A 26834-nucleotide genomic window follows, 5' to 3' on the forward strand; every position below is an offset into this window, starting at 1 on the left:
GGGGACGGCCCGGGACCGCGGACTCGGGGAGAGGGGGAGCGGGAGGAGCCCCTCGGCTCCGGCGGGACGCGGCTCGGGCCGCAGGTACGTACTGGGGGGCGGGGGGGGGGGCGGACGGAGCCGGCGCCGGCCGAAGCTGGACCGGCCTGGCTGCCGGGGCCGAGGAGTCGGGCGGCCGGGACGGTGGGCAGCTCTCCGGGCGACCCTGGCTCCTGGGCCCGCCGCCCGAGCCGTCGGCACCCACGTGCGGCCCCTTTGTGACAGCGAGCGCTTCCGGCCGCGGGTCCTGCGTGGGCGGCCGGGCCCCGCCTGCGTGCGCCGCCCTCGGATACCGGCCCGGGGCGCGCCGTCCCCGCGCTCGGAGGCAGGCGCGGGCACGGGCACGGGCACCGGTCGGGCGCGGGCACAGGACGGGGGCGCCCTAGGACCGCGCTCCGGTCGGGCGCTCCCGACAGGCGCCGCCGCGGGCACCCCGCGCGGGTCCTCGCGCCACCGGCCGGAGGGCGGCGGAAGCGGCGCCGCGGGCGGGGCTGGCGAGGCGGGAGCGGGAAGGCGCCGCCCCGGACAGTGCGAACAGGTCACTCGTTTGAATGAATCTGCCAGACGTCGGCGTGCCCCGGGCTGAGGGGGAATCGGCCGCATCGCGTCTCATTTGACAACGGTCACGGCGAAGGGCGGGCAGCGGGCACTCGGTGGGGAACCCGGGCTTACCCAGCGCAGTGGCAGGTCACGCTGGGCCGGGGTAATGAGGGGCAGGAGCTTGATGCGTTCAACATCCCTTTCCCCCCTCCAGCCTCCTCCCCAAAACACACACACACCAGAAATGTGCACCGACACTTTATTCCCGATGCGGGACAGAGTCCTTCCATCCCCAAGTGAGTCAGGCCGCCCTGGAGAGATCTAGATTCTCCCAGCATCTCTGGGGAAGGAGGAAAGGCAGGTGCTGGGGACCAGGAACACTGCAGTTCCCCGACAACGTACCTTCCCTTCTCACCGAGGATGGCTGCTCCCCACTAATTAGTCCTCTCATCTACTCATCTCCCCCCACCCCACCCCTTTTTTTTAAAAAAAAAAAACAAAAAAAACGCCTTCAATATTGAAAAACAATAAACACAACATCTCAAGTATGAAGGAGGGGCCTGGGCTGGGACCCCAGGTCAAGGACCACCAATGGAAGGGGGACGGGTGGAGTCCTTGCGTCACTGTTTCTGCTGCAGGGCCTCCTTCCGCGCTGCGTCCTGTAGTAGCTGCGTGTCCACCTCATCTGCAGGCAACTGCACATAGCGGACCACTGAGCCCCGGATGAAGCAGTTCTTCACTGATAACTAGACAAAGGTAGGCAAACGTGAAAACACTCTTAAAAATGTCCTCCATACCCAGGGGCCTCCTGTGTTTACAGGTGCTTGCTCTTTTCCACCATCCCTCACTCACCATGTGAGGGTATTTCTCAGGGTCTGTGACGCTGATGTCAGTAAGTTTGATGTTGAGATACTAAGGAAAGAAGATGAACACCATCATTAGCCCTAGAGACAAGATACAAGTACCCCACCCTTAAGCTCTCCCCTCCTCCTTCCCCAAGACTAGTCCTGGGCTCTTGCTTTGTCTCACCTGATCCACAGAATGGAGGGTCCCACAGATGCTGTCAGGGGCAGAGGAAAGGAAGAACCAAATTAGTTTACACCAAAGTCAACACAGAGGTGACTTGAGAGCTAAGAACATGGTTTGGGGAAGTCAAGGACTTAAAAAAGCCAGAATAGCTGGAACCAAAAGGGGGCATTCCTAAGCCCTAGCGTAGGAAAGACAGTGCTTCCAGAACAGTGTTATTTTTTAATTAACTTTATTGGGGTGACATTGGTCAACATGAACATACAGCTTTCAGGTGTGAGTTTCTATGTTACAAGATGTGTATATTGTACCATGTGCTCACCACCCAAAGTCAAATCTTCTGTCACCATATATTAGGACTGCCTTCTCCCCCGCCACTACCTAGAGGTGTGTAATTTTAGATTATACATCTTTCCCTACACCAATCCACTCTTGATATGAGAGCTACCATCTTATATTTCTCCTGTACTCTGTATAGCATGTATAATTTTTACAGCCACTTTTATAATCTTTAGCAACTTTACAAAGTAGCTATTACCATCCAGGGGCTCAGAGAGGTTGTATAGCTTGCCCAATTTTAGAACAAACAAGGATTCTGTCTGACCCTAGACCATCAGCTGTTTTCATGTATGGATTTGGAACCAGAGCCCCACATATAAAGTAGATAAAGCATTGCTCTTGAAGGGACAAGAGATGCCCTCTCCCTTCCCCAATGCTTCGAGACCCTGAAATGTTAGTGAGGAATGCTCTCTCAACTTTTAAAATTTGTCAGATGGTGTTCATCTTCTTTCCTAAGTCTCACAACTTCAAATCCCATGAATTATATCTCTCCCCTGCATATCCCATAAATCCCTACCGTTTGCTGATGTCTAACATTTTTGTAATTCTCTTTCTAGTTTGATTTCTACAAACCAAGGTCCTACCTATTACTTTATACCTCAATCCGGCCACCCTCCAACCTGGCCACCCTCATCCTAACTGTTCTGTGTGTCATCACCAGATTCTAAGTTCCTTAGATAGAACCACTGGTTCTCAAACACTGATGTGTGCTCAGAGGTGTCAGGAGTCCATGACAAAAGAGGAAACAAAGGCTAGCAGTATTGTGTATGTGGTATGCTGAAGGTTGTCAATTTTTTCCCCTAAAAATAACTTTAAAATTTATTTTAGAGAGAGGAAGGGGGAGAAAGAAACATACATTTTAAAAATTTTCTTTATTGATTTCAGAGAGGAAGGAAAGAGAGATAGAAACATCAACGATGAGAATCATTGATCAACTAACTGCCTCCTGCACACCCCCTACTGGGGATCAAGCCTGCAACTGGAATCGAACCTGGGACCCTTCAGTCCACAGGCTGACGCTCTCTCCACTGAGCCAAACCGGCTAGGGCAAAGACATCCATTTTTTTAAAAAACATATGTTTTTATTGATTTCAGAGAGAGGAAGGGAGAGGGATAGAAACATCCTATCTAATAAAAGACAAAAAGGATAATTGACTATACCTTCGCTATTCTTCCCATTAGCTAATCGGCGAGATATGCAAATTAACTGCCAACTAAGATGGCGGCTGGCAGCCACACAGCTGAAGTGAGCAGGAGGCTTGCTTGCTCCAGTGATGGAGGAAGCCAAGGTTCCCCGCCTGCCAGGGCCGGCTCTGAGCTCCGAAAGCAACAAAGTTTCAATTATAGAAGCTAAACAAAGCCCAGATACCTGCTTTCAGCCGGCCATGGCCTCAGAGAGCTGGAGTGAGCAGGAGCCTGCTCTCAGCTCCAGTGACGGCAACAAAGTTTCAATTATAGAAGGTAAATATCCCAGAATAAAAAAAAAAAAAAAAGGAGAGGCTGGGAGCTTCAGTCACTGGCCAGCCTGAAAACGGCCCTCAGCCCCTCACCCAGACTGGCCAGGCACCCCAGTGGGGACCCCCACCCTAAAGGGGGTGTGGCCAGCCTGAAAACAGCCATCAGCCCCTCACCCAGGCTGGCCAGGCACCCAAGCTGGTCCCCCACCCTGATCAGGGACACCCTTCAGGGCAAACCAGCCGGCCCCCACCTGTGCACCAGGCCTCTATCATATATAGTAAAAGGGTAATATGCAAACTGACCCTAACAGCAGAAAGACTGGGAATGACTGGTCACTATGACACACACTGACCACCAGGGGGCAGACGCTCAATGCAGGAGCTGCCCTCTGGTGGTCAGTGTGCTCCCACAGAGCTCTGCTCAGCCACAAGCCAGGCTGATGGCTGCCAGTACAGCAGTGGCGGTGGGAGCCTCTCCTGCCTCCTCAGCAGCACTAAGGATGTCTGAATGCAGCTTAGGCCTGCTCCCCACTGGCAAGGGCTCCCAGGCTGCCAGAGGGATGTCTGATTGCCAGCTTAGGCCCAACCCCCGGGAAGCAGGCCTAAGCCAGCAGGTGGTCATCCCCCGCAGGGTCCCAGACTGCGAGAGGGCACAGGCCGGGCTGAGGCCCCCCCCCCCCCCCACGCCAAATGCACAAATTTTTGTGCACCGGGCCTCTAGTCAATAATAGGATTATTGATTGATTGGCTGCCTCCTGCATGCCCCCTACTGGGAATTAAGCCCAAAACCCAGGCTTGTTCCCTGACAGAGAATTGAACTGTGACCTCCTGGTTCATGGGTGAATGCTCAACCACTGAGCCACACAGACCAGGTGAAACATCGATTATTTTTAAAATCAACTTATTTCTGCATTCATTGGTTAATTCTCGTATGTGCCCTGACCAGGGATCGAACTTGCAAGCTCATATATGGGGATGAAGCTCTAGCCAACTGAGTTACCTGGCCAGGACTAAAGAATAGCTGTTCTTTGATTGTCCTTACTATTTTTTTGGTATTAAATTTTTAAAATGAAATTATTGTAATAAATGGCAGTTTTTAAAAATGTCCTTATCTTGCCAAAAATAAAGTTGGCAGTTCTCTGCTGGACCCTATTTTTGTAAAATTCTAAGTCTTTGAAATCCAGTGTCTGAGGCCTGCTGCCTCGGTGGTGGTTTTGCCACATCCCTGGCTGTTGAACAGCCTTTGATAGCACTTTACCACCATGTGCAGCGCTGGACTAACTTCCAGGAATCATATAAGGTGGTATTATTCATTCAGTTCATCGAGAGCGAGACATCTGGCACAAAAGTGGTCTGACAACAAGCCTGAGAGAAAGCTCTTCTCCCAATCCAATGGAATTCCTTCGAATCTTACAGTCCTTGCTTTAGGACCTGGAGCTAGAACGTAAGTTTTCTGCCATGTGTAAGACCCAGGGAGGAGAAAAGAGGAAAATAAAAACAAGTCATCTCACAGAATTGCCTAGGGTTGCTATGGGCTCCCACACTGTCTCTCTATACAGCCCTCATCTCAATGCCATCAGTACCATATGTAGTGCCCATATCATAAATGAAATCTCTGATGTAGAAGTCCCTCTCCTCACCACTCTCTGCCATGTCAATGTTTCTCCCATTAAGCAATTATCTCATAGAAATGTGGAAGACACTGCTGGGAGAGAACACATTGATTCAAACTTTCTAAAGGACAACCAGGTAATAGGTATCACTTTTTTTTATATATATTTTATTGATTTTTTTACAGAGAGGAAGGGTGAGGGATAGTTAGAAACATCGATGAGAGAGAAACATCGATCAGCTGCCTCCTGCACACATCCTACTGGGGATGTGCCCACAACCAAGGTACATGCCCTTGACCGGGATCGAACCTGGGACCCTTCAGTCCACAGGCCGACACTCTATCCACTGAGCCAAACCGGTCAGGGCGGTATCACTTGTTTAATTATTGTTTTTAAAATCTTTACCTAAGGATATGTTTTTATTGATTTATTTTTTTATCTTCACCTGAGGCTATTTTCTCCATTGGTTTTGTTTTATTATTTTTTTATTTTTTTAAAATATATTTTATTGATTTTCTACAGAGAGGAAGGGAGAGAGATAGAGAGCTAGAAACATCGATGAAAGAGAAACATCGATCAGCTGCCTCCTGCACATCTCCCACTGGGGATGTGCCCGCAACCCAGGTACATGCCCTTAACCGGAATCGAACCTGGGACCCCTCAGTCCGCAAGCTGACGCTCTATCCACTGAGCCAAACCGGTTTCGGCTGGTTTTGTTTTAAAAATATATTTTCATAGATTTCAGAAAGGGAAAGAGAGAGAAACATCAATGATGAGAATCATCCACAGTTGCATGCCCCGCCCCCGCACCCCCTTGGGGATCAAGCCCCACAATCCGAACATGTGCCCTGACTGGGAATTGATCCGTGACCTCCTGGTTCATAAGTCAACACTCTAACCACCTAGCAACGATGGCCAGGGCTGGTTTTATTAATTTTTAGAGAGGAGGGGAGGGAGAGAATAAGAGACACATCAATACGTTGCCTCCTGCAGGTGTCCTACCTGCAGCCTTTTGGCATAGGCCCATGGTCGGCAAACTCATTAGTCAGCAGAGCCAAATATCAACTGTACGACGATTGAAATTTCTTTTGAGAGCCAAATTTTTTAAACTTAAACTATAGAGGTAGGTACATTGTTATTAACTTAATTAGGGTCCTCCTAAGCTGGCCTTTGCTAAAAATGTCCTCAATCTGATTGAGGTACGTTCGCTGAGGTCGACCCCTTCCAACTCTCCCATCCACACTCGTCTTGTATACTGGTTTCAGATAGACGAGTGTGGATGGGAGAGCTGGAAGGGGTCGACCTCAGCGAAGGTATCTCAAAACAATGTACCTCCCCCACGCTGCATATCCCGCAGCCCGCCGTGTCTCCCGTTGCCCGACCGAATGACACCCCCCACTTCTAACGCCATTTCTTCAAAATAGACTCACCCAGGCCGAAAACCGACTTCTGCACATGGGCCACGAAGTTTGAATCGCACTGTATATGCGCGCCCGCACGTGGTATTTTGTGGAAGAGCCACACTCAAGGGGCCAAAGAGCTGCATGTGGCTCGCAAGCCGCGGTTTGCAGACCACTGGCATAGAGGATAACGCTCCAATCAACTGAGTCAAACTGCCTGTGCCCGTATCACTATTTTAAATGTATGTCTCATTTAAAGGATTTTTTCCCTAAAGAATTGGAAACCACCCAGCTAGTGTGGCTCAGTGGATGAGTGTCAATCCGTGGACCAAGAGGTCACCGGTTCAATTCCTGGTCAGAGCACATGCCCAGGTTTCGGTCTCAGGCCCAAATGGGGCCCTGTGCAGAGGCAGCCTATCAATATTGATGTTTCTCTTCCATCGATGTTTTATCTCCATCCCTCTCCCTTCCTCTCTCTCTCTAAAATCAATACAAACACTTTTTATCCTCACCGGAGGAAATTTTTCCATTGACTTTTAGAGAAGGTGGAAGAGAAGGGGAAAGACAAAGAGAGAGAGAAACATCAATGTGAGAGAGACACATCGATAGGTTGCCTCCCTCACGTGCCCCAACCAGGGCTGGGAATTGAGCCTGCAACTGAGGTACATGCCCTTGACCAGAATCGAGCCTGGGGACCCTTCAGTCCATGGGTCAACGCTCTATCCCAGGGGTGGGCAAACTTTTTGACTCGAGGGCCACAATGGGTTCTTAAACTGGACCGGGGGGCCGGAACAAAAGCATGGATGGAGTGTTTGTGTGAACTAATATAAATTCAAAGTAAACATCATTACATTAAAGTGTATGGTCTTTTTTTTTTTTTTTTTTTTTTTTTTAGTTTTATTCATTTCAAACGGGCAGGATCCGGCCTGCAGGCCGTAGTTTGCCCACGGCTGCTCTATCCACTGAGCCAAACTGGCTAGGAAATAAAAACCTATTTTAAAAATATTTTTTTAAAGAATTGGAAACCACCTAACTGTCCAACAGCAAGGTCTTGGTTAATAAAGATGCCATGCAGACATTAAGAAAGTTAAAGATCACCTTGACTGATGAGAAATATCCACATCTGCTAAGTGAAAAGCAAGTTTCAAAACTGCATAGAGAATATGATCCTGTTTATAACTTTTTTAAAAAGCCCTGGCTGGACAGCTCAGTTGGTAGATCGCCGTCCTGATACGTCTAGGTTTCAGGTTTGATCCCCCAACAGGGCACACACAAGAATCAACCAATGAATGCATAAATAAGTGGAACAACAAACTGATGTCTCTCTCCCCCTTCCTCTTGCTCTAATAAAAAAAAAATAATAAGATAATCCAGACAGAATTAATTTCCGTTCTGGCTGTCATTTACTAGTTGCATAGACTTGAGCAAGTTTCTTAACCTATCCAAGCTTCCATTTCCTCACATGTAAAGCAGCAACAGCGGTGTATGTCACAGGGGTGTTATGAGAATGCAGTGAGTTAAGTGTATGCAGAAGAGTGCCTAGTCAATAGGAGGTTCTCAAATGTTAGCTGCTTTACTTCCGCACACATTTATTACTCCTACTATATACCAGGCTCAATGGTGAGCTTAAACGGGGCCCAGGGCTCTGCCTGAAGGACAGGCCATAAACAGTAAACGTATTTTTCTGAAATCACAATTTGAGAAGCACCCACTACGAAGAAAATAAGACTCTGGTAGAAGGACCTACTTGGCGAGAAAGACCAGGAAAAGTCCAAGGATACAGCACTGAATCCCAAATTCTGAAGGATGAGTAGGAGTTACGATATAAGGGGTAAAGGTTGGAAAAGAATACACATAGAAGGCACTGGTCTCCTGTTTACCCTTTACATTTCCTTTAGCAAAGGGGAGATTATGCCACGTACACGATCTTGCAACAACTTTCCACATCAGCACATGTCATTCCGGTGTGACCGCTGTGGAACATGTAAGCCCACAGTTTAACCCAGTCCCTATTGATAGCTGCTTGTTTTCCATTTTTGGTTACTGCAAAGAAAACTTACAAACGTCTTTGTATCTACATCTTTGCTTGTGGAATTGACTGTTACATTTCTAGAAGTTGGGTCAAAGGAGTATATAATTTAATCAGAAAAAATGGTGATGCCTTCACTCCCTGACCTCTGTTCTAACTATATATAGTATATTTCTTTGTATTTTTTTTTCCCAAATTCAAGAAACAACTCCAAGGCTAATCTGTCAGCTTAAGGCACAAGTCATTTATTTATTTATCTCTCCCACCTTACCCAGCCCTCAAATAACACTTGTTCAATTAAAGAGGTTTCAGGGCCAGCCCGTGGGGCTCAGTGACTTATGAACCAGGAGGTCATGGTTCAATTCCCCATCAGGGCACAGGCCTGGGTTGCAGGCTTCATCGCCAGTGGGGGGCGTGCAGGAGGCGGCCGATCAATGATTCTCTCTTGCCATTGATGTTCCTATCTCTCCCCCTTCCTTCCTCTCTGAAATCAATAAAATATATTTATAAACAAATAGGTCTCAGGGCTCTGGGCACAGCCACCCCCTACAGACTTGCTGAAACAGGAACCTACCTCAGGTCATTCTTGAGTTCCACGACCACGTCCTTGCCCACAAGGGACTTGAAGAAGGAGTAGAAGAGCTACTGGGCGAGAGGGGAACCGTCACCGGGGAAGAGACAGGCGGGGAGCGGCCTTCGCTCCGCCGGGGTCCGACCCGCCTCCCCGCGCAGGTCTCGGCCTCCACGGAGAGCGTGCGGGGCGCGTGCGGGCAGCCAGAGCCCAAAGGCCGCGCGCTCTCCACCGCCCCGGCGCCCCGGGCTCCCGGCTCGCTCAGTCCGCCGCCTCCCTGGGGCCCTGGACCCCCGCCCCCCAGGAGCCTGCGCTCCGGCGAGGACCTGCTCCTTGAGGTCTGACTCCCCTCCCCCGCGGGCTCTTAAATTTTCCCTTAAAAAGGAAAAAAGCCCTGTGCTCCCAGATGTCTTCTCGGGGAACTTGAGGTGCAGGAACTAAGGGCGGAGGGAACCCCGGACACGGCCGGGACCCCCACCCCGACCCCAACCGACCGACCCGCGCGCTCTCCCCGAGGGCGCCTCCTTGTGACGTCACAGTCCCTACCATGGTGCTCGCGCGGCGGGCTGCCGGCCGGACCGGGAAAGCGAGGGCCTGGTGCCGCGGGCCAGAGGCCGGGCGGGAACCGAGCGCGGGGCGGCCCCTGGGGCGGCGCGGGGCGGGGCGGGAGCGCCGCGGGGAGCTCGGCGTGCAGAAGCGGGGCGCCCGCCTGCACGGGGATCCGCGAGGAAGGGCTGGGGAAGGGCCAGAGCTGGGGCGGTGCTTCCTGCCTCCCGACAGCCTCCGCCGCGGGCTCCACTGCGCATGCGCGGCCGCCCGGTGGGTTGAAGCTTCTCCCCGAGCTCATCCCTGCTGGCACTTCCTATTGAAAGCTGCTGGGGAGTTCGTGGGACTTCAGAATTTGTACACTTTCTATATATGCTACACTTCCTTAAAAATTTAAAGGAATGTTGAGCTGCCCTGCCTGTTTGGCTCAGTGGAGAGAGTGTAGGCCTGTGGACCAAAAGATTCCAGTCAAGGGCGTACTTCGGTTTCAGGTTCCTCCCGGACAGGCCCTGGTCAGGCTCCTGCTGGGGGCAACCAATTGATGTGTTTCTCTCACATTGATACTGCGCTTTCCCTCTCCCACTCTCTCTCAAAATCAATGGAAAAATATCCTCCGGTGAAGGTTACAAGAAAAAGACATGTTGAGTCCCCCAAGATCAGAAGCCTGAGTACGAATCTTGGTTTTATTAAAGGCTCCCTCCCAATAAACATATTTCTCTCAAGGACCCATCTCAGGCCTCCAATGAACATATTTCTCTCAAGGACCCATCTCAGGCCTCCAATAAACATATTTCTCTCAAGGACCCATCGCAGGCCTCGCTTCTTACACACTTTTGCCCGGGGCTGTCCTGTGATGGGCTGAGTGAAACTAAGCAGACTGCCTGGAGGATGGAAATAGCCATCCTCATTGCTAGCTAGGACAAGGGTCCTAAGGTCTGGACAGTTCTAAATGCTATTTCCTGCTAAATGTCAACAGATAGCAGCATTCTGCAGATGCAGCAGTGAGCAGGTAAGAGGACAGGAAACTCAACCCTAAAATGCCAACTGCAGAGAAGCAACCAACATGTAATTGACCCAATAGTGTACATAAGCAATGACTAAGCTTCCTTGCAGCCCTTCTCAACCTGTGGGTCGAGAACAATGAGAATACATCCTGATATCAGATATTTACATTACGATTCATAACAGTAGCAACATTACAGTTATGAAGTAGCAAAGAAAATAATTTTATGGTTGGGGGGGTCACCACAACATGAGGAACTGTATTAAAGGGGCAGCATTAGGAAGGTTGAGAACCGCTGCAGGGGACAGAGCTTTGGATATGAATCCCATCTCCTTGATTTGCTGCAAGTGAAACTACCCTGTGACAGAGCACCTCAAGTGGCGAAAACCCCTTCAGTTTGGTAACAATCTTTCACATCCAAATATGCCCCCTCAAATACAAAGGGTTACAAACGTAGTTACACATATTTCTATGCCCATGTCCCCAACGTTTTTATAAATAAATGATATGACATAATAGGTGAAAATATTTTTTCAAGGAATAAGACCATACTAAATCCTCCATTTCTCATCTTGCACAAAAGTACTCATTTGTCAGGAGTGTGTCGTAGAAATGTTTTATACACATAAAAGATACACTAGCAGCCCTGGCCAGGGTGGCTCCGTTGGTTGAGCATCAGCCTATGCTCTTAGAAGTCATTGGTTTGATTCCCCATCAGGGTACAGGCCCTGGTTGCAGCTTGATCCCGGGTAGGGGGCGAGCAGGAGGCAGCTGGTCAATGTTTCCTCTCCCTCTCCCTCTCTCTCTCTAAAATCAACAAAAACAAATTTAGCCGAGACCGGTTTGGCTCAGTGGATAGAGCGTCAGCCTGCGGACTGAAGGGTCCCAGGTTCGATTCCGGTCAAGGGCATGTACCTCGGTTGCGGGCACATCCCCAGTAGAAGATGTGCAGAAGGCAGCTGATTGATGTTTCTCTCTCATCGATGTTTCTAACTATCTCTCTCCCTTCCTCTCTGTAAAAAATCAATAAAATATATTTTTTAAAAAATTTAAAAAAAAACAACGTAATAATGGACTCTGAGTGCACAGACACTGGATCTAGACCCCACCTGTAGGTAAGAGAAGTTTGGCTGCCCGCGCCCAACCCCAGCAGCTGAACCCTAAGCACCTAGTCCAGCGGTTCTCAACCTGTGGGTCGCCAACAATGAAAATACATCCTGTATATCAGATATTTACATAACGATTCATAACAGTAGCAAAATTACAGTTATGAAGTAGCAACGAAAATAATTTTATGGTTGGGGGTCACCACAACATGAGGAACTGTATATTAAAGGGTCGCAGCATTAGGAAGGTTGAGAACCACTGACCCTAGTCTATCACTGAATATAAGTAGTAATCAGTTAGCAACTGCTCCAGCTGGGGCTGAAAGTGCCTGATGGGCAAGGCATCTTCCTGCTTGAAACAATTAGCTCATGAAATGTCAAATACTTTGTCTTTACCGACTTAATCGTTCACAATTAGCTCACAATCAGACCACACATGCTCTCTCCATGAACTTTCCTTTTCAAGATACACTCACAGTCTAAAGATACCAGAAGAAATTTGTTTCAGGAACAAATTTACTGAGTGACAAATAACCATCCACACAGGAAGAAAAAAGTTGGTGAGGCTGGAACTAAATAACAGACAGATTCATCAAATGGTTCAGAGAAGGGCCTAGTTTTCCTAAGAGTCTGATTCCAAAGTCAGAAATGGGCCACTGGAGTGTGAAAAGATGGCACGTGAGACTCCTCCATTAGAATTCCAAAACGATGGTAACTTAGGTTCAGGTCCAGTCAATTCAAAAGTCATAACAATGCTTGAAGATGAAGGGAACAAATTCATCCTAGGACCCTCCAGCTCCAGATAAGATTAATCTACTTCTTCAATGGTGGGGCCTGTGGCAGCCCTCCCAGGTGTGTACCCAGTTCCACAGGTCGGCCCAGTGCACCCCTCCTGATAGAGTTTTGTAATGACCGGGTTACACACTTGCTCCAGTTCCTTTCTCTTATGATCAAACTCATCTTTCTCAGCCAGTTGATTAGCCTCCAGCCACGAAAGAACCTCGTTGCATTTATCCAGAATTTTCTTTTTATCAGACTCACTAATCTTACCCTTCAAGCCTTCATCACTCACAGCACTCTTCATGTTAAAAGCATAGGATTCTAAGGCATTTTTTGCAGCAATTTTCTCTCTCTGGATCTCATCTTCAGCTTTATATTTCTCAGCATCCAGAACCATGCGCTCGATGTCCTCCTTGCTCAGGCGGCCCTTGTCGTTGGTGATGGTGATCTTGTTGGCCTTGCCGGTGCTCTTGTCCATGGCGGTGACGTTCAGGATGCCATTGGCATCGATGTCAAAAGTCACTTCGATCTGAGGAACTCCCCTGGGTGCAGGAGGGATTCCAGTCAGGTCAAAGCGCCCCAGCAGGTTGTTGTCCCTCGTCATGGCCCGCTCGCCCTCGAACACCTGGATCAGCACCCCCGGCTGGTTGTCCGAGTAGGTGGTGAAGATCTGTGTCTGCTTGGTGGGGATGGTGGAGTTGCGCTTGATCAGGACCGTCATCACACCCCCGGCTGTCTCCAGGCCCAGCGACAGGGGCGCCACGTCCAGCAGCAGCAGGTCCTGCACGTTCTCAGACTTGTCCCCCATCAGGATGGCCGCCTGCACTGCCGCCCCGTAGGCCACTGCCTCGTCCGGGTTGATGCTCTTGTTGAGGTCACGGCCATTAAAGTAGTCCTGCAGCAGCTTCTGCACCTTGGGGATACGGGTGGAGCCCCCCACTAAAACAATGTCATGGATTTTCGCCTTATCTATCTTGGCATCTCGAAGAGCCTTCTCCACAGGCTCCAGCGTGCCCCTAAAGAGGTCTGCACACAGCTCTTCAAACCGGGCTCTAGTGATGGATGTGTAGAAGTCGATGCCTTCATAAAGTGAATCAATTTCCAAGTTGGCCTGCGTGCTGGACGACAGGGTCCTCTTGGCCCTCTCGCAGGCGGTGCGCAGCCGCCTCACGGCTCGCTTGTTCTGGCTGATGTCCTTCTTGTGCTTGCGCTTGAACTCCTCCACGAAGTGGTTCACCAGCCTGTTGTCAAAGTCCTCCCCTCCCAGGTGGGTGTCCCCGGCTGTGGCCTTCACCTCAAAAATCCCATCATCTATGGTCAGGATGGACACATCAAATGTGCCTCCACCCAGATCAAAGATCAGGACCTGTCGCTCGCCCTGACCTGCTTTATCTAAGCCATAGGCAATGGCAGCAGCTGTTGGTTCATTGATAATTCTTAGCACATTGAGACCTGCAATCACGCCTGCATCCTTGGTGGCCTGGCGTTGAGAGTCATTGAAATAGGCTGGCACAGTGATCACAGCGTTGGTGATGGAATGGCCCAAAAAAGCCTCCGCAGTCTCCTTCATCTTAGTCAGCACCATAGAGGAGATTTCTTCAGGGTAGAAAGCCTTTTTCTCCCCTTTGTAGGATACCAATACTTTGGGCTTGCTTCCTTCACTGATTACTTGAAAAGGCCATAGTTTCATATCTGATTGTACTACAGGATCATTAAATTTTCTGCCAATCAGGCGTTTAGCATCAAAGACAGTGTTCTGCGGATTCATGGCTACCTGGTTCTTGGCCGCGTCCCCGATGAGCCGCTCGGTGTCGGTGAAGGCCACGTAGCTGGGGGTGGTGCGGTTGCCCTGGTCGTTGGCGATGATCTCCACCTTGCCATGCTGGAACACGCCCACGCACGAGTACGTGGTGCCCAGGTCGATGCCGATGGCCATTCCCTTAGCAGCAGCCATGGTTTTCCGAGGCCTGTTGAGAAAAAGTGAGATAAAGTCTTGGTAGAGTACTTCTTTAGTCTGTGTATTATTTTTAATTGTGCTAAGACACACATTAGTGCAATTTACCATTTGAACCATTTCTAGGTGTACAGTTCAGTAATAAGTTCATGCACATTGCTGTCCAACCAATCTCCAGAACTCTCTATCTTCCAAAAACTGAAATTCTATGTCTATTAAACAGCTTACCATCCCCTACTCCCACCAGCTCCTGGAAATCACCACTTTTTTTTTTTCAGCTATGCCTCAAAATTTTAATAAGATGCCCTCTACACACATTTGCTACTAAAAATTGAAACAGCACATCAAAAAATTTGTTACAATTCAAATATGTACAAGAATAAGGTGTATACCTAAATTGACTTCATGTCATAATTCTCAATGATAATACCATTAGAAGGATCTCCATGTAATAGTCAATAGCTACAGCTACATTTAAATCTTGGGCCTCCTGATTGATTCAGATACGTGGTATATAATAGCCTCAATCCTTGTCATCCTTAATCACAACCTTTCTTTCATTTCTTCCCGAACCCTTGCCACTGTCTTCACTCCACATCTCCTCGTGCCTTAACTCAGCCCCAGCCCGGACCCCTTGAAGTTTTTTCTGTGTCCTGCTGTTGGGGCAAACGTTTTGGCGGAAAGGAATGTAGTACTAGGGTTGAGAGTGAAGTCACTGAGGTTCTTTGCTAGCACTTCTGAGACAGCCTGCGTGCCAGCTGAATCTTCTTCATCGGGCATCTGAGAAAACTCCCGGGCCGACGGTGGGTTGAGCTGCTCTGGTGAGTCCATTGGAAGTCTAGTTTTGGCCTCAAGTTCCTCCTAGATTCTGTCCCCAAAGAGTTCAAGCAGAAGGTGATGCTCAAAACTCTCAAATTGCTACAAAGCAGCCCGGAAAGAACTGCATCGCCCAAACACAGGAAATTCCCAATTCTATAAATCACCACTTTCTGTCTTTGGATAGCATGTTAGTGGAATTATACACTATTTCTCTTTTTGTGACTGGCTTATTTCACTCAATATAAGTTCGTCCATGTTATAGCATGTGTCTGATTTTCCCTCCTTCTTAAGGCTGAATATTGCATTATATATCCACATTTTATTCATTTACTCCCTCTGGGGACTCTTGGGCTGCTTCTACCTCATGGCTACTGTGAATAATGCTGCCATGAACCCCGGGTACAAGTATTTATTTTATTTTTTTTTGGTGTACAAATATCTCTTCCAGCCCTAACTGGTTTGGCTCAGTGGATAGAGCGTAGGCCTGCGGACTCAAGGGTCCCGGGTTCGATTCAAGTCGGGGGCATGGGCCTTGGTTGCCCGCACATCCCCAGTGGGGAGTGTGCAGGAGGCAGCTGATCAATGTTTCTAACTCTCTATCCCTCTCCCTTCCTCTCTGTAAAAAAATCAATAAAATATATTTTAAAAAAATCTCTTCCAATCTCCCATGCTTTTTAAAAAAAGTTTATTGATTTCAGAAAGGAAGGGAGAGAGAGACAGAAACATCAATGATGAGAGAATCATTGGTCCGCTGCCTCCTGCACGCCCCCTAGTGGGGATGGAGCCTGCAACCTTGGCATGTGCCCTGGACCTGAATCGAACCCAGGACCCTTCAGTCCGCAGGCCGACGCTCTCTCCACTCAGCCAAACCAGCCAGGGCTTCCATGCTTTTTGGAGAGACAGACAAAAGCATCTTCGTGGGAAGGCAGTGGGTGTCACTGTTTTCAATTTTCACAGGTCCTGAGGCAATCGCCCTGTCCTCTGTCTCTGATGTACTTATTCTGAGGGTGACTCCTGCTGGACTAGGACCGTTCTACCTCCTGGTCTCTGCAGACACAGTAATCGCCGCACTTGGGTTTCTGCCTCCCTGGGCTCCGCTCCCCTCCACTGGGCATTTGCGGGAGTGAGTCAGGGGAGGGGGCGGCTCAGGCAGCCTCTTATGTCTAACCTTTTACCTGAAACAATCCTGCTCTCGAGGGACAGTAACACACCACTCCTCCGCCCCTTCCTAGCGGCTGAGACCATCCCGCGCCCCGAGCTCCTCACAGCACCCCCTCCCGCGGCTGGCAACACGCCACACCTCAGACCAGAGGGCCTTCCAGGACGCCCCAGACCAGGACCCACCCGTCACCCCAGCCCTCCCGGGTCACCTGTTCTCCCGTCGCCTTCGCTCCAGTTTGGTAACGTTCGGACTGCGAGGCCCCAGTCGGTGGGAACTCCCTCAACATCGATGGTGCGCAGCCGGTGTCCCCCACCCCCCGCCCGCCCGCCCGCCCGAGAGCTTTGAGCGGCTCAGGCCTCTCATCCCGCTTCCAGACCGGCCATGAGGTCAGAGGCCGCCTGTCCATTGTAACGCGGCTGCGGGGAGTGGCGTCAACACCGCCACCCGCTCCCGCCCCTTCCCAGCGTCATCACTGCCACCGCCCGGCCCCCCCCCACTTCCCTGGGCCCCCCTCTCCGGGACCCTCAAACCCATCGGCTCCGCCTCTCCCCCCGCCCCCGTCCCGCCCCGTCCCGCCCCGCCCCAGACCTGCGCCAGCCCAGCAAACCCCAGAAGAGTCTGGAGAGTTCTGAGGGGGCGGAACCCAGGACGCTGATTGGGCCGAGGGAGCCCGGGGGCAGGGCGCGCGGGGAACCCCCTGGAATGTTCCCGACCCGCCGCCCGGCCGAGCCCGCCGATTGGGCGAGCGGAGGGGGAGGGCGGGGCTCGGTGGGGAGCTATAAGCCCGGCGCCCGCCGCGCCGCAGCAGCGAGCCCGCCCCGACCTGCCAGCTCCGCGCCCTCCGCCGACCCGCAGCCCGAGGACCCGCCTCCGCCTCCGCCGCCCGCCGCCCGCGCTCAGGCTCCCGCTTCGGAACCGACCGAGCTTCTGGTTCCCGTCGCCGACCCGACCGGGACCGCCGCTTCCAGAAAGGCCCGGACCGCAGCGCGCGGCGAGGGAGCAGGCCGCCGGCATGGCTAAAACCACGGCCATCGGCATCGACCTGGGCACCACGTACTCGTGCGTGGGCGTGTTCCAGCACGGCAAGGTGGAGATCATCGCCAACGACCAGGGCAACCGCACCACCCCCAGCTACGTGGCCTTCACCGACACCGAGCGGCTCATCGGGGACGCGGCCAAGAACCAGGTGGCGCTGAACCCGCAGAACACCGTGTTCGACGCCAAGCGGCTGATCGGCCGCAAGTTCGGCGACGCGGTGGTGCAGTCGGACATGAAGCACTGGCCTTTCCAGGTGATCAGCGACGGCGACAAGCCCAAGGTGCAGGTGAGCTACAAAGGGGAGACCAAGGCGTTCTTCCCCGAGGAGATCTCGTCCATGGTGCTGACCAAGATGAAGGAGATCGCCGAGGCGTACCTGGGCTACGCGGTGACCAACGCGGTGATCACCGTGCCGGCCTACTTCAACGACTCGCAGCGCCAGGCCACCAAGGACGCGGGGGTGATCGCGGGGCTGAACGTGCTGAGGATCATCAACGAGCCCACGGCCGCCGCCATCGCCTACGGCCTGGACAGGACCGGCAAGGGGGAGCGCAACGTGCTCATCTTTGACCTGGGCGGGGGCACCTTCGACGTGTCCATCCTGACGATCGACGACGGCATCTTCGAGGTGAAGGCCACGGCCGGGGACACCCACCTGGGAGGGGAGGACTTTGACAACAGGCTGGTGAACCACTTCGTGGAGGAGTTCAAGCGCAAGCACAAGAAGGACATCAGCCAGAACAAGCGAGCCGTGAGGCGGCTGCGCACCGCCTGCGAGAGGGCCAAGAGGACCCTGTCGTCCAGCACGCAGGCCAGCCTGGAGATCGACTCCCTGTTCGAGGGCATCGACTTCTACACGTCCATCACCAGGGCGCGGTTCGAGGAGCTGTGCTCGGACCTGTTCCGGGGCACGCTGGAGCCCGTGGAGAAGGCCCTGCGTGACGCCAAGCTGGACAAGGCCCAGATCCACGACCTGGTGCTGGTGGGGGGCTCCACCCGCATCCCCAAGGTGCAGAAGCTGCTGCAGGACTTCTTCAACGGCCGCGACCTCAACAAGAGCATCAACCCGGACGAGGCGGTGGCCTACGGGGCGGCAGTGCAGGCGGCCATCCTGATGGGGGACAAGTCCGAGAACGTGCAGGACCTGCTGCTGCTGGACGTGGCGCCCCTGTCGCTGGGCCTGGAGACAGCCGGGGGCGTGATGACGGCCCTGATCAAGCGCAACTCCACCATCCCCACCAAGCAGACACAGATCTTCACCACCTACTCGGACAACCAGCCGGGGGTGCTGATCCAGGTGTTCGAGGGCGAGCGGGCCATGACGAGGGACAACAACCTGCTGGGGCGCTTCGAGCTGAGCGGCATCCCACCGGCCCCCAGGGGCGTGCCCCAGATCGAGGTGACCTTCGACATCGACGCCAATGGCATCCTGAACGTCACCGCCATGGACAAGAGCACCGGCAAGGCCAACAAGATCACCATCACCAACGACAAGGGCCGCCTGAGCAAGGAGGACATCGAGCGCATGGTGCAGGAGGCCGAGAGGTACAAGGCCGAGGACGAGGTCCAGCGCGAGAGGGTGTCTGCCAAGAACGCCCTGGAGTCCTACGCCTTCAACATGAAGAGCGCCGTGGAGGACGAGGGCCTCAAAGGCAAGATCAGCGAGGCGGACAAGAAGAAGGTGCTGGACAAGTGCCAGGAGGTGATTTCCTGGCTGGACTCCAACACGCTGGCGGAAAAGGAGGAGTTTGAGCACAAGAGGAAGGAGCTGGAGCAGGTGTGTAACCCCATCATCAGCGGACTGTACCAGGGGGCGGGAGGCCCGGGAGCTGCTGGCTTTGGGGCTCAGGCCCCCAAAGGCGGCTCTGGCTCTGGCCCCACCATCGAGGAGGTGGATTAGGAAGCCTTGCGCAGATTGCTCATGTTCGCTAGGAGAGGGATGGGATGCAGGGCTTTGCGTTGCCTTAGGTATTTGCCTTTCTTCAACTCTGAGCTTGGGATTGTTTGTAAAGTTGAACTGTGTTTTTTTGTGAAGTTATGAACTTGCTTTTTTCCCCTTGGTGAAATGTAGAGATGCCTTTATACTGCCATCTTCTGTCCTTTTTTGTAATACTCATACCAAACTCTGTTTTTTTCCAACTGTTTACTTCAAAGTAAATAAACTCAAAGTTGAGCGATGTCTTGTCTGCCTCTGTTTTATTTTGAGGTCAGAAGGGTCTGCATAGTTTGTGTTTTTTTATAAAATCTAAAATCAATGGTAATTTGCCTCTTAGAAAAGGTTAGGAATCTGGACAAATAAGGGGATTAATTGCATTGTGATCTCTTTCTTTTAGACAAATGGTATTCTTAGGAGATTTAAAAAAAAATAAAACCTGCTTGGAGGCAGCCAATGATTCTCTGTCATCATTGATGTTTCTATCTCTCTCTCTTCCTCTCTGAAATCAATAAAAAAATTTTTTTTTTTTTGCCGAAACCGGTTTTGCTCAGTGGATAGAGCGTCAGCCTGCGGACTGAGAGGTCCCGGGTTCGGTTCCGGTCAAGGGCATGTACCTGGGTTGCGGGCACATCCCCAGTGGGGGATGTGCAGGAGGCAGCTGATCGATGTTTCTCTCTCATTGATGTTTCTAACTCTATCTCTCTCCCTTCCTCTCTGTGAAAAATCAATAAAATATATTTTTAAAAAAAAATTTTTTTTAAAGAATAATAATAAATTAAACCTGCTTATTTACAGTGGGTTGGGTTTGTGGGTCCACATAAAATAAGGGCTACTGGCATGGGTACCTCAAGATGGGTGGAGAGGTTTGACCCCATGTAAGGTGCCTCAAAAGGGACTTGGGGTTATTCCCCAAGCAGGCAAAGGAGAGGCAGTTAGATGGGAAGGTCATGGCTAGTAATTTCTGTAAGTACATCTGATATATCAAAGCCCTGATATTTAATCTGGATTCAACATCAAAGAGAAAGCGAGGCTTAAACCAGCAGTGAGGAGATGTGAGTTCAAGCGCTGGCTTACTCAGTCATGCACCTCTGATCCCTACTTCTTACATTTATTTTTTGTTCATTCTCACCTGAGGAAATTTTTTCATTGATTTTTTAGATGGGGTGGGGGGGAGAGAAACATAATTTGAGAGAGACACATCAATCAGCCCCCTCCCACACATGCCCCAGGCAGGGCTGGGGATTGAATCTGCAACTCAGGTACCTGCCTTGACCAGGAATCAATCCTGAGACCCTCCAGTGTGCTGGCCCATACCCTAACCATTGAGCCACACAAGCCAGAGCTACTTCTTATAGTTTTTATTTTTTTTAAATATATTTTATTGATTTTTTACAGAGAGGAAGGGAGAGGGATAGAGAGTTAGAAACATCGATGAGAGAGAAACATCGATCAGCTGCCTCCTGCACACTCCCTACTGGGGATGTGCCCGCAACCAAGGTACATGCCCTTGACCGGAATCGAACCTGGGACCCTTGAGTCCGCAGGCCGATGCTCTATTCACTGAGCCAAACCGGTTAGGGCTACTTCTTATATTTTTTAAATGAAAGGGTTTGGCTGATACCTCAGCTTATAGTTATTTATGAAAGGATGCTGAGATAGAAATGCCACATTTCTAGCAGTAGCTAACTATAAGTGCACCGCTGAGTTCCTTACAGAGGTGTCATTGAGAATTGGGTGCCTGAGCAAGGACTCCAGTGTCTTAGTGCTTTTATGTACCAGGTACTGGGGCCTTCTGTGTTTACTAACCCTCATTCCAGCACACTGAGTTAGGTAGTATTTGACTTTCACGGGTGAGCGTATGGGGAAACTTAAAAGTACTGGCTTAACTAAAATTATTTTTTTTATTTTTTTAAATATATTTTATTGATTTTTTACAGAGAGGAAGGGAGAGAGATAGAGAGCCAGAAACATCGATGAGAGAGAAACATCGACCAGCCGCCTCCTGCACACCCCCCACTGGGGATATGCCCGCAACCAAAGCACATGCCCCTGACCGGAATTGAACCCAGGACCCTTCAGTCCGCAGGCCGACGCTCCATCCACCGAGCCAAACCGGTCTTGGCAACTAAAATTATTTAAAGGTTAAAAATAAGCTCCAGTTCAGCAAAGATGTTGAGCCTGGACTCCTACCCAGGTTTCACAGGCTTCTGCCACGCTGCCCCTAGCCCACAGGGCTTGTGCATGCCTGCTTCTGGGTTATGCCTATGTTTCACAACCAGTGCCCCTTTTACCTTCCCTCTACACAGCCCTAACCATTATGCCAGATAAGCAGTAAGACTGATGACCACGGTTTGGTATTCGCTAATTGAGAGGAGAGGGAGAAACTTGCAGTCCTACCCTGGGAAGTCTTTTAAAGGCTTCTTTCCCTTGAAGATGCTTCACGTCCTAGCTGCTTGCATCCCAGAAGTCGTCCCCTCCACAGCCTCCTTGTTGGAAAGGGCCTGGCATGATCCTTAGGCTTGGGGAAAGAGCCCCTTTAAAAAGCATTTGCATTTTGGGGTTACAAAGATGATTTAGAACTAGATTGAAATGATAGTTGCACAACGTTGTAAATGTACTAGGTACTAGTGAATTGTACACTTGAAAATGTGTGTTTTTTTTAAAAATATATATATATATTTTTTTAATATATTTTATTGATTTTTCACAGAGAGGAAGGGAGAGAGATAGAGAGAGTTAGAAACATCGATGAGAGAGAAACATCGATCAGCTGCCTCTTGCACATCCTGTGCCCGCAACCCAGGTACATGCCCTTGACCGGAATCGAACCCGGGACCTCTCAGTCCGCAGGCTGACGCTCTATCCACTGAGCCAAACCGGTTTCGGCTTAAAAATATTTTTTTAATTGACTTCAGAGAGGAAGGAAGAGGGAGAAATAGAAACATCAATGGTGAGAGAGAATCATTGATCGGCTGCCTCCTGCACGCCCCCTACTGGGGGTTGAGCCCGAAACCCGGGCATGTGCTCTTGACCAGAATCAAACCTGGGACCGGACCCTTCAGTCCACAGGCCAACGCTCTATCCACTTAGCCAAACCGGCTAGGGCAAAAATAGTTATTTTATGTTATGTGAATTTCACTTCAACAATAAATACAGTAAAAAAAAAATTGTATCAACATTCCGTAAGAGCACTTTGTGAGCTTATGTACACCGCAAAGCCAACAAGCCTTTCACTAAATCCTTGCCTCTGAAGAAATCCAGTGTCAGGGAATGGCACATGCAGGTAGACTTTGCTTTGAAGTTTGTAACTGGAAATCTAAGAGGTTCTTAGGCTTCCAGGCTAGCTTATAAGAAAGCACAGCCAACCTCAGCGTCGTTGAACTGGAGCACTGTGGACACTTAGCTACTCATCTTCCTGGGGATGTGCATTTGCAACAGGACCCTCGGAACTGCAGGAGCATCTGTGACTGTCACTGCAGACAACAGTGACTTCAAGCCAGCTTGGGGTGAAGGGAGGGAGGGGGGTGGAAGAGGATAGAGATGGCCAAGGACCTACCAAACACCTTTGTTAACACTAGAAAGACTGAAATTTAGTATATACCTGTATTGCCCAAAAGCAGTCAAAATGACTGCATCGTGAAAGAATGATATCGGAGCACTCTTCACTTATGTTCCTTAGCTTTTCCAATAACTCACTTCTATTCGACATTTCTTTCATGAATTTAGGGCGCAAAAGAAATACAATAGCCGAAACCGGTTTGGCTCAGTGGATGGAGCGTCGGCCTGCGGACTGGAAGGTCCCAGGTTCGATCCCGGTCAAGGGCATGTACCTGGGTTGCGGGCACATCCCCAGTGGGGGGTGTGCAGGAGGCAGCTGATCGATGTTTCTCTCTCATCGATGTTTCTAACTCTCTCTCTCCCTTCCTCTCTGTAAAAAATCAATAAAATATATATTTAAAAAATTACAATAAACAACTTATTAGGACAAGTATCACTGCATAAAGATTCGAATAACAAGTACTAGTTTAGCTAATTGAGCAACTGCAACTTATCAAGTATCGACAATTTATCATGTATGTTATCATGTGACGGTAATCGAAAAAAAAAGAAAACTGTTATTTCAATACAGAGCCGACCTGGTCATATAAGAAATTTACTCAATTCAATAATAAGAGTCATAATTCCCCGCCCCCCCCCCAAGCAGTCAAAATGACTGCTTTTGGGCAATATAGGTATTATATATATATATATATATATATATATATATATATATACCGGAAATGAAGGAGGGGGAGGTAACTACAATTATTAATAAACACATTCATATGTTGTAAAAAAAGTCACGAAATTCTAAGACATTGTGTCCTTATATACATAATTGTTTTTCTAATTGAAGTTAAAAAACAGTAAAAATAACTTCCTTGGGCAATCTAGTGTTAAGAAATAGAGCTTGGGCCCTAGCTGGTTTGACTAGGTGGATAGAGCGTTGGCCTGCAGACTGAAGGGGCCCAGGTTCCTTTCCAGCCAAGGGCATATGCCCGGGTTGTGGGCTTGATCCCCTGTTGGGGGCCTGTAGGAGGCAGCCAATCAATAATGCTTTCTCATCATTGATGTTTCTCTCTCTCTCCCTTCCTCTTTGAAATCAAGAAAAATGTATTTAAAAAAGAAGAGAGAGAGAAATAGAGCTTGGCCCTAGCCAGTTTGGCCAATGGCTAGAACATCAGCCTGCAGAGTGAAGGGTCCCAGGTTTGGTTCCTGTCAAGGGCACATGCCCCGGTTGCAGGCTCAATTCCCAGCAGGGGGCATGCAGGAAGCAGCCAATCAGTGATTCTCATCATTGACATTTCTATCTCTCCCTTTTCTTTCCTCTCTGAAATCAATAAAAATATATTAAAAAGAAAAAGAAATAGAGCTTTGAGAAATCTGAAATAACCTTGGAGAAAACAACAGTTCCTAGAGCTAGATCAGTCAAGGTATTGAGTAGGTGTTTTATTAAGAAATAAATATAGCCGAAACCGGTTTGGCTCAGCGGATAGAGCGTCGGCCTGCGGACTGAAAGGTCCCGGGTTCAATTCCGGTCAGGGGCATGTACCTGGGTTGCGGGCACATCCCCAGTGGGAGATGTGCAGGAGGCAGCTGATCGATGTTTCTCTCTCATCGATGTTTCTAACTCTCTATCTCTCTCCCTTCCTCTCTGTAAAAAATCAATAAAATATATTTTAAAAAAAGAAAAAGAAATAAATATAGCCGAAACCGGTTTGGCTCAGTGTATAGAGCATCGGCCTGCGGACTGAGGGGTCCCAGGTTCGATTCCAGTCAAGGGCATGTACCTGAGTTGCGGGCACATCCCCAGTAGGAGATGTGCAGGAGGCAGCTGATCGATGTTTCTCTCTCATCGATGTTTCTAACTCTCTATCTCTCTCCCTTCCTCTCTGTAAAAAATCAATAAAATATATTTAAAAAAAAAAAGAAAAGAAATAAATATAGCCCAGCTGGTGTAGCCCCATGGTTGAGCATCAAGCTATGAACCAGGAGGTCACAGGTTCAGTTCCCAGCCGGGCACATGACTGGGTTGTGGGCTTGATCCCCAGTAGTGGGCGTGCAGGACACAGCCAATCAATGATTCTCTCTTATCATTGATGTTTCTCTCTCTCCCCCTCTCCCTTCCTCTCTGAAATCAATAAAAAATATATATAAAAAATATGGGGGAGGTTAGGGGTTAATGGGGGTGATGAGGACACATTTGTAATACCTTAACTAATAATAAAAAAAAAATATGTGCCTCAAGAAAGAAGTTATTGATGGTTCTCTCTCATCATTGATGTTTCTATCTCTCTCCCTCTCCCTTCCTCTCTGAAATCAATAAAAATACATTTTTTAAAAAAATGCATAAAATATACCCAAACAAGATTATTTTATAAATGTGAAAGTGGGCTTTTGGTTAAAAGCGGAAACCGGGCTATTTCAGGTGAAGAGCGCTGCTGGCGATTTCTCAGGGGGATCCCTACCGTAGGAGTAAGAACCCATGATTATCACCCTCCACGCTAATTAGTCGCCCTCAACATGCCTGACGGTGCCGTTCAGTGGACAGCACCCCACCACCGTCGCCCTGTCCCAGCACCGCTCATTGGAAAGGCTGGGCAGGGGAGCCCGGAGCGGGCCCCGCGGGGAGGGGGGTTCGGCCCACAGGGGGGCGAGTGCGGAAGAGAACCACTCCCCCCGAAGGTCCCCACGGGAACGGGGAACGGGTGAGAGGCGGCGGGGAGAAGCCAGCGGCCCCCGCCCCGCCGGGCGCGCTCGCTGGGGCCGTGGGCACCTTCCAGTCCGCGTCTGGCCACCCCGTCCCTCTGGCTCGGGGGAGTTAAAAGCTTCCCAGTGGTTCTGTCTGATGCACTAGCTGGCGCTAGAAAGAAAGGTCTCTCCTTTTCTCGGCTTCTTTAATCACGTTTTTGGGGGAAATAAAACTTAAGAAACACAAGACCGGGTGAGCAGCTTGGTGGCCAGCGCGCCCGGCGGGGGCGGAGGCGGGGCGGAGGCTCCTGGGGGGTTCGGGCTGTGCCCGGAACTTTCTGGAGTTTTCTGGCCGCGCAGGCGGAGACTGGCTCCTGGCACACGCCTCTACCAGCCAACGGCGCCACCCGAGACTCCCTGCCCCCACCCGCCCGCAAACCTGGAGCTGAGTCACGGCGCTACAATTAACCGCGGGGGGTGGGGGGGTTCTGGGGCCCTGAGCCAGCGCCTCCCCAACCCTGTTAGCAGGGAAGGGCAGGCGGGCGGGGAGAAGCTGGGAGGGTGGGAGCTTGTGGGGACGGCCCTGAGCCAACCCTGACCGGGAGGGAGACCTGGCTGGTCACTAGATGCCCGCAGGGTGCCCCTAGCGCGCAGGCCTCTGACAACTCCCTTCGCACTCCCTCCTCTGACGGCTGTTTTTAGAGAAGGAAGCCACCGGGACAATGTGCCAGTACCGGGAGGATTTCAGACAGGGAGTGTAAGGGCGTGTAGGCTCAGGCACTGGCTCTGTGATTGCCTGTCTGTAGGACCAGACCAAGCCTCCGCACTCCCATCCTATGTGCTCATCTTCGAAAGTGAAAAGATTGGGCTGAAAGTCCTCTGCCTAGAAAGCTTAAGATCGTCCCTACAATAAACCAGAAGTAATGCCGTCGTCCTAGTACCAGTCCCCAGCCTTGTGAGTGCCTCAGTAAGAATGATTGAGAGGTCAGACCTGACAGAGACTAGGGGACCCCCAACAAAGGGAGAAGGCAGCAACTTTTGAACACTATTTCACAGGCACTAAAGGCCTATAATCCTGTCAACCATATTTGTACCATCTCGTGAAACAGATGTTAACTCTATTATAGAGATACTAGAGCCCCAGGGGTCCCGCGGCCTGGCCTGCGATCCCGTGATCCGGGCCCTCTCACCCAGTCCCAATTGGGGCCCATTAGGGCCGGCCACAGGAGGTTGGCTGTGGGAGAG

The 26834-nt window shown here is 50.5% G+C and overlaps 3 protein-coding genes across 4 annotated transcripts; 1 reads left to right on the forward strand and 2 right to left on the reverse strand.

Annotated features, from left to right (window-relative positions):
* Nucleotides 1-827: 827 nt before the first annotated feature.
* On the reverse strand, nt 828-9805 carry LSM2 (LSM2 homolog, U6 small nuclear RNA and mRNA degradation associated). Of its 2 annotated transcripts, XR_013996183.1 has the most exons (6): nt 9561-9798; nt 9018-9085; nt 1609-1639; nt 1432-1491; nt 1089-1325; nt 832-981 (listed from the first exon to the last, which is right to left on the reverse strand). XR_013996183.1 is itself a non-coding variant. In XM_081094675.1 (5 exons), the coding sequence occupies exons 1-5, from the start codon at nt 9561-9563 to the stop codon at nt 1200-1202; spliced, it is 288 nt and encodes a 95-aa protein (XP_080950801.1). In that variant the 5' UTR covers nt 9564-9805; the 3' UTR covers nt 828-1199. The 2 variants fall into 2 exon arrangements, 1 of the variants encoding a protein (XP_080950801.1); XM_081094675.1 differs by having other exon boundaries at nt 828-1325; nt 9561-9805.
* A 2350-nt stretch (nt 9806-12155) lies between these two features.
* On the reverse strand, nt 12156-16842 carry HSPA1L (heat shock protein family A (Hsp70) member 1 like). The gene is made up of 2 exons (XM_081093986.1): nt 16593-16842; nt 12156-14416 (listed from the first exon to the last, which is right to left on the reverse strand). Exon 2 carries the CDS (start codon nt 14401-14403, stop codon nt 12478-12480), a length of 1926 nt encoding a protein of 641 aa, XP_080950112.1. The 5' UTR covers nt 14404-14416; nt 16593-16842; the 3' UTR covers nt 12156-12477.
* A 434-nt stretch (nt 16843-17276) lies between these two features.
* On the forward strand, nt 17277-19599 carry HSPA1A (heat shock protein family A (Hsp70) member 1A). The gene has a single exon (XM_081093987.1). The coding sequence runs from the start codon at nt 17397-17399 to the stop codon at nt 19320-19322; it is 1926 nt and encodes a 641-aa protein (XP_080950113.1). The 5' UTR covers nt 17277-17396; the 3' UTR covers nt 19323-19599.
* Nucleotides 19600-26834: the final 7235 nt, after the last annotated feature.

This window comes from Myotis nattereri (genome assembly GCF_964212035.1).
Source record: "Myotis nattereri genome assembly, chromosome: 6".
Lineage (NCBI taxonomy): Eukaryota > Metazoa > Chordata > Mammalia > Chiroptera > Vespertilionidae > Myotis > Myotis nattereri.

Bases quoted from the DNA above. Each gene is read 5' to 3' on its own strand.
- HSPA1L (XM_081093986.1), bottom strand. From the start codon at position 14,403: ATGGCTGCTGCTAAGGGAATGGCCATCGGCATCGACCTGGGCACCACG.
- LSM2 (XM_081094675.1), bottom strand. The intron at 1,492-1,608 runs GTGAGACAAAGC...TTCTTTCCTTAG, and splicing joins CCCTCCATTCTGTGGATCAG to TATCTCAACATCAAACTTAC. The intron at 1,326-1,431 runs GTGAGTGAGGGA...ACCTTTGTCTAG, and splicing joins CTGAGAAATACCCTCACATG to TTATCAGTGAAGAACTGCTT.
- HSPA1A (XM_081093987.1), top strand. From the start codon at position 17,397: ATGGCTAAAACCACGGCCATCGGCATCGACCTGGGCACCACGTACTCG.